This window comes from Electrona antarctica (genome assembly GCF_951216825.1).
Source record: "Electrona antarctica genome assembly, chromosome: 3".
In the NCBI taxonomy this organism is placed as follows: Eukaryota; Metazoa; Chordata; class Actinopteri; order Myctophiformes; family Myctophidae; genus Electrona; species Electrona antarctica.
The window spans coordinates 20,222,691-20,236,605 of NC_136808.1; the positions used below are offsets into that span (position 1 = coordinate 20,222,691).

Below are 13,915 nucleotides of genomic sequence, written 5' to 3' on the forward strand. Positions count from 1 at the left end.
TATTGGAAACAAGTGTAATGCTTAATTGGGTCGTCCACTCACAGTTAACAGCCTTTGTATTGAGTTTGTGCTTGAAATGTACTGTAATTCTGCAAACTGTTAATACATTTTTCAATCAATCAATCAATCAATCAATCATAAACGATGCAGAGCCAAGCCCCTGACAGAAAAGCCCGGATTATTTTTGGAACATACAGTAGTTCTTATATGAGGCGATCTAAGATGAACCTGTAGGGATTTCAACACAACAAATAACCCCATAAACCAGGGGCTCTCTAGCAGCGGTGACATCAGACTTCAGTGCTCTATGTCCACTTATATTAAAGTGCTATACCTGGCTGGTTAGCTATTAAATAAATTCAAAGTCTTTTTTTTTGTCTTGTTCGATAAAGCAGCGAGTTCTGAATCAGTTAAGTTCTCATGAACGCCATCTTTTCAACACCCAGCCAACGTCTTTTATTTCTCCAGCGATGCCACTGTAATTCTTGTCATTTGGATCAACTCTCGTGTCGGTGAGAACGGGTCCTTTGTTGGTTCCATACCAAGGTTGAGAAGAGAGTTTGATTAGATACAGGTTTGATTAGATTTCCTGTTGCGCTCGCGTACACAGACGCACACAGAAACAAACAAATGCGCATGCGCGCGCACAGCCGCACACACACACACACACACACACACACACACACACACACACACACACACACACACACACACACACACACACACACACACACACACACACACACACACACAGAAGAACAGCAGGGACGTTGCAGAGAATGTTAGAGAGGCAGAGGCTGAAATCCCCTAAAAGGGCACTTTTGGCAAAAATAGTGAAAATAGTGGATCTACAAGTTGAGATCCACTATTTTTGGGGCACGACACCGCACTCTTTAGCTACTGAAGCGACATGGATATTTACACAGAGGACACATTCTTTCAACGCAAAATGTTGCGTTTATGTCAAGGAGAGTTCGGGAAAAAAACTATTCTCCTGAATGCTGCCTTTGGGTATGGCATGGAAAGGGTGGCATATGGAGTTATTTCATGCTGCATTCAGGCAGTTTTTTTTACAGACGGGTATAAAGGCTGTAGCCCCCTTTGATGTCTATGTGCGCACATGCCTGATGAACCGTCTATAGCTCTGGACTGGTCCATAGCGTTAGAAGGACTTCTCCTTAACGCTATGGAACTTTACATCCCTTGCGCACGCACCACAGGTTGCACAGCCTTTCGTCTTTAGTAAAAGAAAAAGACACTTTCGCTACTCACCAAAACAAAGATTGTTGAGAGCCTACTTTCCTTAGTGGGAACACTCTGAGACCCCACCTCACATCTAAAAGACACTTTTTGGCCGAAATGCAAAATAATCCACGGAATGGAAGAAATGTTTTAATTTCTCTCCTGCGCATTCTACAGATCCGGTCAATAGAACTTTTCTATTGACAAACCGTCAATAGAATTTTACTCACTGTTTTGGTGAGTAAAAAAAGTAAGCCTTGCCGAGCCATGAGGCCCATAGGGCAGGAGCCTGTCTCCTGTTTCTGTAGCACGAGGCAGCTTGATGTACAAGTACACCCCGTGGACATGATGTACAAGTACACCCCCTGGACATGACGCTAGTATGTCGCAGAGACTTACAGTACCCCAATCCAACCCTTGATGCTGAGTGCCAAGCAGGGAGGCACTGGGTCCTTGGCACTGAGTCTTTGGTATGACCCACACCTCCCAGTCTCAGGGCAGACACTCTAACCACAAGGCCACTGAGTTTTACTAAAGACGAGAGGCTGCGGCCGCTGGGTGTGAGGGGAAAAGGAAAAGTACCATAGTGTTAAGGTGAACTCTTTCTATATGGACCACCAGATTTATGTAACGTGTCCACTTTCATCGGTATCTCCTTAGAGACTGCAGGCGTTATGTTTTCAAAGGAGAAAAAAAAACGCCTGTGTGAGACATGCATGAGAACTGGAATACGAGCGGAGTGAACCGTGTATTTTCGCTAACCAATAGGAGCGCAGAGGGGTGTCACTCCAAATGTGGTGACGTCAGTGTTCTCCGCTGTGTGTAGTCGGGAGCAGAGGGGGGGCGGGGTGGGGGTGGGGAGGTGGTTGTTGAACCAATAGGAAGTCCCCGGCTGTCTCAGCCGGGAGATAAGTCCGCCCCCTCTATGCCCATATAGTAGGTCTCTTTCAGGCTAGTATCTCCTCAGCTCCGCCGGCTTCTTGGCTCCCCTGTTGCTGCAGAGCGCCTGCAGAGGCTGCAGCAGCGCGTCCTCTCGGGGCCTGTAGGGCACCACGTAGCTGTCCTCCTCCAGCAGTATGCGGTTCAGCGTGTGCTCGTGGTTGATGTGCCGGCGCACCATGAACACGTACTGGTGGCCCTGCTCCAGGTGGGGGCAGTCGCACACGTTGGGCACCCACAGGAACTCCCGGTGCTCCAGGCGGAAGCGGTTGCGATACGTGTAGATGATCTGGACGTCGTAGCGGGTCTCCTCGCCTCGGTACCACTTCCCCATCACTTTGGCCCGGAACACTGCCAATGAGGAAAGAGACGTTTGGTTAAAATATTGGCACAACTCGACTCAACTCCAGTGTTAACTTTGACAGTTTTAGTCTACTAAATATCATAAGTATACTAAATCTAGCTAGTAACATCTATCAATCTACAGTTTCACACTTTTTTGAATGATGGAAATAGCTCTAAATGAGCTCTAAATGCGCCACAGCGCCCACTAGTCCCTCCCTAACATTTTAATCTAGTTTTGAATTGTTGATGAAATTATCAATATATTTAGTCTCAGTTTTAGTCATCACAGCTAAGTTTTTTCTTGTTTTCGTCAGTTAAAAAAGGTAGTCGATGAACATATTTTGTGATAGTTTTAGTCGACGAAATGATCAACTCAACTCTTGTTAATTTGTACAGCCCTAAATCACTGTTATAGTCTCAAAGAGCTTCATAACAGCACCTCCTGTCCTTAAATATGAGTTACGAATTTGGCTTAAATTGGGCATGAAAAATACTGTATGTATGATGATACACGTAGTCAGACTCACCAAAGTCCTTCATGCAATACTGTCGTTGACGCTCCCCTCGACCGCGAACCCGCCGACATTTCCCACAATGACCTGCAAGAGTGACAGCAAAACAGTAAGGCCACTGATTGAATGGAAAAAAGTAATAATATTACTGAAAGTAACATATTACTTTAGTTACTTGACAACACTGTATGTTCTTCAGAAAACTGTTTAGAAGACACTTCTCCATTGTCCCAAACGTGTCCTCCGGTCTTAATAATGGGTTAACATTAGGAACATACTTCCAGGTGAATGCTGGGGCAGCCGGTTCCTGTGGCTGTCCTCCCTCTCCAGGCGGGGCAGGACTGGCTGCTGGGGGCCGTGTCCATGGTGGGGGTTGTGATGAGGAGGCCACACGGGCCAGGCTACTAGCCAGGATTAAGACATCAGTGTTCCATTTTTTACAGCAATTTTTTATTTAGTCATAGTCTTTTGAATAAAATTTAATTTAGTTTTAGCCGTATTTTAGTCATCTGATATGTATTAGTTTTAGTCTAGTCATCATAGCTTGGTTTTAATTTATTTTTTAATTTAGTTTGTCAGTGAAAAAAGGTAGTAGAAGTACTTGACGTGGTCATAGTTAATCGACGAAATCAACACTGTAACACATCATTATCATCACTATTCTTCATGATGGCGGCACATTGGAATTTTCACTGAACGAACAGACAGACAGACAGCTAGGCAAACACAGACATGCATTATGCCACGTGCACACACAAGTTTAAACATTGGATTTTGTATTACATTCAAAAAGAGCAGACGTACTCTGACTTTCTGTGTGTTCTAGTCTTATCATCAGAGATAAACGGCTTTGACGACCGCATTCCGCGGCTCCGTCACCAGACACGTACAAATCAAATTATGGGTCAGCCAAGGTGTATACACACATGCCCCATCCACGACCTTTACACTAATACAGACTATGTATTTTGGCAATAAGCATACAAAGATTGACTTTAGGGTGATGTCAGCAGGCATGGAATTTCTGAATTTTAAGCCCTAACCACACCAAACAAAGGGTCACCATGCAACTCCTTGGGTCCAAACGGTTGCAAGGAGTTAACGCTAATACCGTCTTGACCCTTTGGTGTGGTTTGGGCCAATGAATTCCATGCGTTGAATCACTAGGGTGAACGTGGGTCAACGTGCAACAAGACCACACCACAGGGACAACGCTAAAACCGTCTTGATCCTTTGGTGTGGTTAGGGCTTTATGGGCAAGGCCACTTGTCCTTAGGTGTTGTCCATTTTTTATGGCCCAAAGACCAAATGCCAGGGCAGGAAGGCCATCAAATAAGATTTTAGTCCATTAAAAGAATTAATTGAATTTAAGGGTTAAGGATGATACATTTAATATGTAGACTGGCCCTGCACCAAACAAAGCTACTGGATTGGTTCAAAGATGGGGACTCATTGGAGCTAAGAATTCAGAATCTCAACAAAAGACAGGTGTCTACACCAGTGTCTACACCAGTGTCTACAATATGTAGACACAGGTGTCTACATATTTTTTTCTCTAAATTCTCTACATTTTTATCCCACGATTTTTGTAGCCCTTTTTTTCACCCAGTATCGTCAGTCAGATTATAGGACTTTTCTGTTTGAATGTATGGGCTGTCAAGGTCAGAAGGTTGTTTCCTCTCAGTAGGCATTCCTGTCCACTTCATAACTGGATTATGTTTCCTTTTTTTTACCAGCTGCTGTGTAAGCACAGCTGGTCAATGTTCTCTCTGCGGTGCTTTCACGCCCACTTGCTGTAGTTGAGACCTATGTTTGTCATTGGCTGTACTGACAACCTATCGTCCTGATTGGCTGCCTCGTCTCTAGGCACTTTTTGCCTCTAGCCGACCTCTCAGCCATGGGATATAAGGCAGCAGCTGGTAATTAATTGATGTCATCAATTCTTGTTTTCTTTTTATCCCACAAGTTTTGTAACCCATTTTTTCACCCAGTGTCATCTACTAATGTAATCCTGGGCGCTAGACTCTCTCTGTCAACCTGGGGAGAGCAACGGACTGACCTCCTGCTTACTTCAATGCATGAGGAGTCCAAGTCGCTTCTTTTCACCTGACAGGGGGGAGTTTCCCCGGTTGGACGTAGCATGTGGAAGGAACATATTATTCCAACCAGTTCCTTTCCCTTCATCAGGTGCTCAGGCTGGCTAGGGGGAGGTAGTATATAGACGCCTTAACAGACGACATCGACGTCACACTGATAAGCAACAGCATGCGCGCATACCGGCAGCACAAGAAACCTGCCTCTCATAAGATGCAATGGAAAAGTTCTAACTGCACTCACGTGTAAAAAATGCACCATCAAACTTTCAGATGCTGTTTTTCTCCCAGTGTGGAGGAAGAATGATTAGGATTTTTATTGTGATCTCTCGCCCTTGAAATATATAATCCTTGGTTTCTGTTGTGTTTGAACAATAATAGCAATTCAAATAATTTGTCCTCAAAACCACACCTCCAGTCGCTGTCATAAGAATGGGAGGTGCGCTCATGAAGAGCCTGTTTGTCCATGACTGCACACACACCTGCAACCCATCAAGTATAATTTGTGCTTCGTCCCGCGATGGTGTTGCGCACGCAGACCTCTACGCTCACAACAGTCGCATCCGCAACAGCTTGTATATCTCTGTGTACCGTATGTTCTATGTGCGCAATACTGTTGCGCTTTGAAGTATAAATGTCTCCTAGGGTGCATCTCACTAGCCAACACACAAGAGAAGGTTGAATGAACTGAAACCAGCGCTCCCCAAAAAAGGTTTGGAGATCTGTTGGGAATTGATTAAATTAAACAGTCACCCGTGCGCCCAGTCCCAATGTTTGTAAATACATAATTGGTCTATAGAGATTTCGGCATGTTTTTTCTAAGGGTACCTATAGGGCTATGGGGAGAACATGCAAACTCCACACAGAAAGGCCCTTTTTCCAACACCCAGGGTATAGGCGCTGATGACTCGGAGGAGATAACACGCCCCCAGCGCCCACAGTGTCCCCACTCCCCAGCGGGAATCGAACCCAGGACATTCTAGCTCTGAGGTGACAGTGCTACCGACTGTGCCACCGCGCCCCACTGGGGTCTACATATTGACAAGAAAGAGACACTGGTGTCTACATACTGTACTAACAAGAAAGAGACAGAGGAGAAAGTGCAGTCCGCTGGGACATGAAGGCCACTGTGGCCTCAGAGCATGACGTTTTTTGAAGGGGGCACAAGGCCAAACTAAGGTCGTGGCCTCCCTGAAATTCCTGCCCTGCCCTGTCGGCCAAGCAAGACATGTTGAAAACCACTGTTGTTATTGTCATGGAATGTGCTGTGCACCTTCATGCTCCCTAGGAGCATCACTATTGATCTCTGTGACCACATATGGCCTTCCCTCTAGCGCCACCCTCAGGTTGGAAATGTTGCTTGTTTCAAGACACTTTGGTCCAGTAGGGTATACGATTTCTAGCGTTTAAACTTTAGTTAGAGCCAATAAAACACAGATTTACTGGAATACATTTATTGCCTCAGATTAGGCAGTCAAAGTCTGTGCCCTGTACAGCCAATAAAATCCACTCGTTAAATCGTTAATCTTTGCTTTTATTGCCTTAATGTCCTATTTAAAGGCCAGTCAGTCATACTCTGAGTCTTCACACAGATAAAACAGCAGGATGAGCAAATGAACCCAGGAACAGATCGTTTTGATTTCTATGACGGACAATGTTTGGCGACTACATTTTTTCCCTGATGAACTAACTAAGCTATGACTAAGATATGACTAAAACTAGACAAAATATAATGACAATTTCGTCAATAAATAAAAACTAGACTAAAATGTTAGGGAGGGACTAGTGGAGATAAAGAGATCCAGTAGAACGGAAAGACAAGTCATTTTATGGGTGTTTTCGGGTGATCTAAACCCGCTTCGACGCATTGTGAGTTTGTAGATCGGCTATTTTCAGCCTGCAACCAAAGGTAAAATCAGGCATTACTACGTCATCAAGGCCCGTAAAAATACATTTGAGTAGACAGATTCAACTGTAGATTTAGTTTTAGTGAACTAGACTAAAACTAAAACATTTCAGATTACCTATAAAATATAACTAAATTAAAATGTACAAAAAAAAGAAAAGAAATCAACGCGGGAACAGATATCTCACCCCAGTTGGGTCGTGTGGTGACGGGTGGAGGCCGCGTGGTGGTGGTGGTAGTGGTGGTTGAGGTGGTGGTGGGTGGAACCCATGGCAGGTAGGTGGCGCTGTGGTGTGGCTGGCGCAGCGGGCTCTTCCTGCCGTGGTAGAGGGCGTAGCGATCCGGTGGCAGCCAGTACTCATACTCTATCCCTGGGTTCCTGTCTGTGGCTAGCACCTGTACATAACAACATGTCTACCATGTTACTGTGTGGCTAGCACCTGTACATAACAACATGTCTACCATGTTACTGTGTGTGGCTAGCACCTGTACATAACAACATGTCTACCATGTTACTGTCTGTGGCTAGCACCTGTACATAACAACATGTCTACCATGTTACTGTGTTGTACATAACATGTCTACCATGTTACTGTGTGGCTAGCACCTGTACATAACAACATGTCTACCATGTTACTGTGTGTGGCTAGCACCTGTACATAACAACATGTCTACCATGTTACTGTCTGTGGCTAGCACCTGTACATAACAACATGTCTACCATGTTACTGTGTTGTACATAACATGTCTACCATGTTACTGTGTGGCTAGCACCTGTACATAACAACATGTCTACCATGTTACTGTGTGTGGCTAGCACCTGTACATAACAACATGTCTACCATGTTACTGTCTGTGGCTAGCACCTGTACATAACAACATGTCTACCATGTTACTGTGTGTGGCTAGCACCTGTACATAACAACATGTCTACCATGTTACTGTCTGTGGCTAGCACCTGTACATAACAACATGTCTACCATGTTACTGTCTGTGGCTAGCACCTGTACATAACAACATGTCTACCATGTTACTGTGTGTGGCTAGCACCTGTACATAACAACATGTCTACCATGTTACTGTGTGTAGCTAGCACCTGTACATAACAACATGTCTACCATGTTATAATACTCTATCCCTGGGTTACTGTCTGCGGCTAGTGTAGCCTTGGCCGGGAGGCGAACCCGGGACCTAAGTATCAGAAAGGTGCATACATTACCAGTCGGCTAACGAGTCTGGCCCGATAGGCAAGCAGCCACGCAGCACCCTATAGCCTCTAGCCACCCCCACCCCCCATCCCCCACCTGGAAGTGTGTCCGTGCGCACCAGTCAGGAGCTATGCTCGACTGACTGGGGGGACCTCCACAACCATGCAGGTAATGTGCTGTTGAATATGCTCATCTAGGTCTCTAACGCAGAGGAATGACGGAGGAACCTATTCAAACCGCTGTCACCAATGTAACCTCGGCCGGGAGGCGAACTCGGGAAAGTATCAGAAAGGCGCATAAGTTACCAGTCGGCTAAAGAGCCAGGCCCGATAGGCAAGCAGCAACACAGCACCCTATAGCTATAGAGCAGCTTTTACAGGGTTAAATGTTTTGGGGTGTCCGGTGTGGTACAGATAACCTACAAGTGTTCAGGGGACAAAACCTCAACGTTCAGATGTAGATTAGATATGATTTATAAAACGCCTTGGTTTAAATGTGTGTTTCTGACCATGATGTGCAGGTCCTCCTGGGTGGGCCCCGGCACCTCGAAGCTCTCCCAGGTGTCGGCGGAGCGACGGTACAACAGCTTGGTTCCTGCCACACTGTACTCTCCAGGAACGCTGATCTTCCAGTAGCCGTTGATCACATACTGGGAGCGGCCGTTCTGGAGTGCTGATGAGAGAGAAAACGGAGTTGTTGGGTGGAATGAAGGTGAGGAGGATGAAAGGAGAGAAATAATCACAGGTTCTATTATTCGGTACTAACACACACACATATATTCATTCAAATATATTATATTGGTGTGATAAAATGCCAACCTGTGGGCAGAGCTGGCCTGTGGGTATAGTTTTTGAAGTTGGAGTGGTCTTGAAAATGGGCCACAAGCCTTTTGATTTCCTTTGAACGTGATATAATAAACCCACCTTTTGGTGTTAGTGAATATGCTCTGTTCTTGCTCTCCTACTCAATCTACAACATTAAACGTAACGTCAGGGAGTGAACAGTCTAGTCTTGTCCAGGGGTTACCAAACATTTCCATGCCAAGGACCCCCAAATAGCCATGTTCTCTGGCTGCGAACCCCATTTTGAAAAATGGCCAAAGAAATATACAAGCTACAAGCTCACAACATTGTGCTACTTGTTAAAAACATATTTAACAACATATTTATTTCGTAAGCATTTTGTCTCATGAAATTCTTATCTGACCTATTTGTGCAGGTCAATATTATGCTTTTACTTCCTGTTGTGTTATTGCTCTTATGCGCCTTGTTTTAACTTGATCGTTTTATGTTGTCCATTGTACAGCACCTTGTAACATTGTTTCGAAAGATGCTTTATAAATAACGCAGAATCACCACAATTTTCGGCATTTATCATTCCCGCATGAACTTGAACTTGAACCTGCGCCCGGCCAAATATCACGTCAGGTCGGGAGCTGTCGTAGGCTTTGTCCTCACCTGTTTTTCTGTCGTAGAAAAGCGGAGCAGCATTGTCTGACCAGCTGACAGGCTGTCACAGGCATCTAAAACATATGTTTTCACTTCTAAAATGTATATAAAACTAATACATATTATGTGGAAAAAATATATATTTTGTAAAGGCATGTCCTATGAAATTGGTAGGATATATCATATTTTGTGTACAAGCAATTAAAATCGTGCAATTAAAAACAATGTTGCAAGTTAGATGCTTAAAGCCATTTAAACCATTTTGCATGAGTGCATAGGCCTGATTTGTGCTGCCTGTGCTGGAATAGTTTCATGGCATTTGAGGGAGACTGAAGTGCTGCAGCTAGAGAGTGAAGTCTCCCAACCGGTAGGCTACTGCAATCTACAGCAAGCGCATGTCTTTCTCGAGTTACGGTATGCAATCTCCTCGCCTCCGTCCTCATTTAAGGATAAACCCGACACGTCGCTCGAATGCCAAATGTGCCGAGCGAGGGGGAAACTTTTTTATTGGCTGTTTCCATACGTTGTTTGGTCGTATTGCAGTTGTTCATGTCGCAAAAACGATCCAATCATAGGGCGTGCGAGATTGATTTCAGCCGTCACATTTATTAACGCTCGGAACGAAATTAAGGAAGGATCAGCTGTTTGCGATCACTTCATAATTGTCGTGCCGATGTGAGTGTACTCCAAAACCGACACTCGGATTTGAGGCAGATTTTACACTCCATTGATAAATGAGGGCCTTACTTTTAACAGTTTGGGAAACCTTTGAACATTTTTGACAGTAATGACAATTAGGGACACCAGACTGAAAGTGGTTAAACTGGCACAATAACACACGGTAATCTTGAATTAAATGAATTTGAATTTAATAATGAAAGAAAAAGGGTGTTTAAATACGCCCTGCTGGTGGGGTATGGGTACTGTGTCAAAATGGCCAGAGCAGGAGGCAGGAGCATACCTTTCCATCGTGTTATTATGACAAAGAATAAGTACTTTCACCTGTCTATCCCCAGTAGTCAGATAAAGCTGCTTTACGAGTGTTCCGTTTCAAGATCACAGTGCACTCCACCATACGCACACACGCACACGCACGTGCATGTGCACGCGCACACGCACACGCACACGCACACGCACACGCACACACACACACACACACACACACACACATCCGTAGTATTTTGGTCTCAGAAGTGTGTGAGTGAGAATAGCTGCCCTTGCGGACTGGGAAAACACCCAGTTGGCCCAGATACCAGATGGGCATCAGCAACCTGTGTTTGTGTGTGTGTGTGTGTGTGTGTGTGTGTGTGTGTGTGTGTGTGTGTGTGTGTGTGTGTGTGTGTGTGTATGTGTGTGTGTGTGTGTGTGTGCGTGCGCAGTGGTGGAACGTAACTAAGTACATTTACTCAAGTACTGTACTTTTTTTTACTTTACTTGAGTATTTCCAATTTCCATTACTTTTGCTTATACTCCACTATACATCTCAGATCCAAATATTGTACTTATTCCACTACAATTATTTGAAAACTTTATTTACTAGTTACTTTGTATTGTAGATTTTTATTATTATTATTATTATTATTACAAAACATACATTACCTACTTCAGCCCTGTATACATTTCGGCCATTTGAAAATTCCAGATCTACAAGCTCACAAAATGTCATTTCGCAACACATTGTGAGCTTGTAGATCTGCTATTTTCAAACAGTTTGTATATCTGAAAACTTGAAATGGGACATTCTGCATAATTCTTTTACTTTTGGTACTTTAAGCACATTTTGATGCCAATACTTTTGTACTTTTACTCAAGTACATTGATTTATACTGGACTTATACTTGTTACAGGTTACTTCTACATTGCACTATTGATACTTTTACTTAAGTATTTGGCCCAGATGCCAGATGGGAATCAACAACCAGTGTGTGTGTGTGTGTGTGTGTGTGTGTGTGTGTGTGTGTGCGTGCGTGCGTGCGTGCGTGCGTGCGTGCGTGCGTGCGTGCGTGCGTGCGTGCGTGCGTGCGTGCGTGCGTGACCATTGGAACCTTACCCAGATAGTTCCTGCTGTTGTCAGTGACTCGGATGTGAGTGGCTCCCGCAGGGATCATGGCCACCTCATTATATCCAAAACGACCTCCTGAAGAGACACAAGCATGAACTGAGGAGCAGCACTCCTCACTTCTGACTCTCACTGCTAATGGAAATGAGTGGATGCCAACCTGGATAACCTGGTAGTTCAGATGATTGAGCAATTCATGATTATTCATTCATACTGTATGGTTTCCAGTGTTGATTTCATCAACTACCTTTCTTCACCGAGGAAAACGAAATAAAAACTAAGCTATTGACAATTTTGTCAACAAATACAAACTAAAATGTTAGGGAGGGACTAGTGGAGGAGATCCAGTAGAACTAAAAGACAAGTCATTTTATGTTTGGTTGCGCTTGGGTGTATTACGAAGCAATCAAGGCCAGCCGAAATATGTTTGCTGTAGTTTTAGTCAACTAAAATCTCATTATATTTAGTCTTATTAAAACTAGACTAAAACAAAAACATTTCAGATTACTAAAAGGTGACAAAAACTTGGAAAACTATCCAAATCTTCTGTCAAAATCAACACCAACTTGGAATCTCCTGCAGCACAGCCTTTTGAGAAGACTTCAGCATGATTGAGTAACCCAGCTGGGTCTGCTGGCTGCAGTGATTCATTCATACTGTATGGTTTCTTGCTGAAGGGCAGACTATACAATCTGCTATCAATTTTAACTAATCCGTAACTGCCAGACAATTCCCCCAGCATGCCAGCAGGCCATTTTTTACAGTACTATCATCACAGTATACCAAAGTCCTGGCATCACTCGTTCACCCCCTGGGTTGCGTAAGTAATTTCTCTATGGAGAATAACATTGGTTCATCTTAGAATCGTCTCATATAAGAATTGTCGTCCAAAAATGAACAAACTATCTTGGCGATATTAATAAACTTTATTTATATATTGTCGGGGAGGTGGCTCTGCAACCCAGATATCGTTGCATTGGACGTTTCGGCATCCCGGTTAAGTTCTAATCGGACACCACTGCGGCGGGTCCTAGCCCAGACAACCAGCACAGTTTGAGTAGTATTTTATAGTATTGTTACGATAGTCAGTCACTCATATTTGATTGTTTCTGGTCCATATATATCCATATCCATATGAGTGAAACCGCCAGGATCATTGTTTATTTAGTTCTTATTTGATATTAAAAAAGTCTATGGGAATTCAGAATGGGGAAAAAACTTGACACAGGTAGCATGTGTAAATTACGTCAGACTTCGGTGCTCTACACTCTATACTGTATAATTTAGAAAATCTGATCTATGAAGGTAATCACAAGATAATTCATAATATAGGCTAAGTAAACATACAGTAGGTGATATAGGCCTAAGTCATGATTTACATATCAAGATTCATTTCATAGGCAGGGTGAGAGAGAAACACAATTTGTGAGCGAGACAAAATCAGTCATTCACCGGACAGGCGATATTTCAGTTGCACTGTGGCAAGCCAAAACAAAAAAGCCTTCAATAGCTCTATGGTTTCCCTGCTGTTATGGTGTGAAAGGCAACCCAAAAGGGGCTGACTCTGTTCATTGTGTGACCTCCTACAAGCAGAGATCTGTGGCTGCTCCAGTTCACCGCTTTCTGAGAAAAGCTATGTGCAAAAGTTCATCCGTGTGGTTCAATTTATTAAGGTGTAATACCTATTCTTTCTGCTCAGAGAAAGGAATAAGAATTGTAGATGTGCCTTGTTGGCGGTGGTATACACGGGGCACCGTTTACTGTGAGCTCTTGGGCTGCCTCTGACCTTGTGATAGGAGCACTTGTTGTGCTGCCAGCATCCATCAGCCTTTTCTCTCCTATTAGGAAATGCAGCTGCGATTTGAACAGAAAGAACAGAAAGCTCCCCAAGGCTGCTGAGATCACCCAAACAAAGTGGGCCATTATCAGGCTGTTTTCTTCTCGCTCAATCTGAGCCATTATGGCCAACACTCCATCTGTCAGCTCCTTGCTGGACTTCACACAGCGAGCCGTCTGAAGAGGCTACTGTTGAAGACCTGCACTCTGGGCCAAGTCACACGCCTGAGGTGTTAGGTACTCTCTCTGTGTGCGTGTGTGCGTGTGTGCGTGTGCGCGTGTGTGTGTGTGCGTGTGTGTGTGTGTGCGTGCGTGCGTGCGTGCACG

At 44.2% G+C, this 13,915-nt stretch overlaps 1 protein-coding gene across 1 annotated transcript in view; it reads right to left on the reverse strand.

Moving 5' to 3' along the window:
* Positions 1-13,915, reverse strand: part of adamtsl5 (ADAMTS like 5) — a 46,675-nt gene continuing 32,760 nt past the window's right edge. The window contains exons 8-13 of the mRNA XM_079497322.1: positions 11,744-11,830; positions 8,754-8,917; positions 7,226-7,433; positions 3,317-3,439; positions 3,054-3,125; positions 1-2,532 (exon numbers count right to left, since the gene is read on the reverse strand). Coding sequence (XP_079353448.1) covers positions 2,195-2,532; positions 3,054-3,125; positions 3,317-3,439; positions 7,226-7,433; positions 8,754-8,917; positions 11,744-11,830 — 992 coding nt within the window. The 3' untranslated portion in view covers positions 1-2,194. The remainder of the gene's footprint in view (positions 2,533-3,053; positions 3,126-3,316; positions 3,440-7,225; positions 7,434-8,753; positions 8,918-11,743; positions 11,831-13,915) is intronic.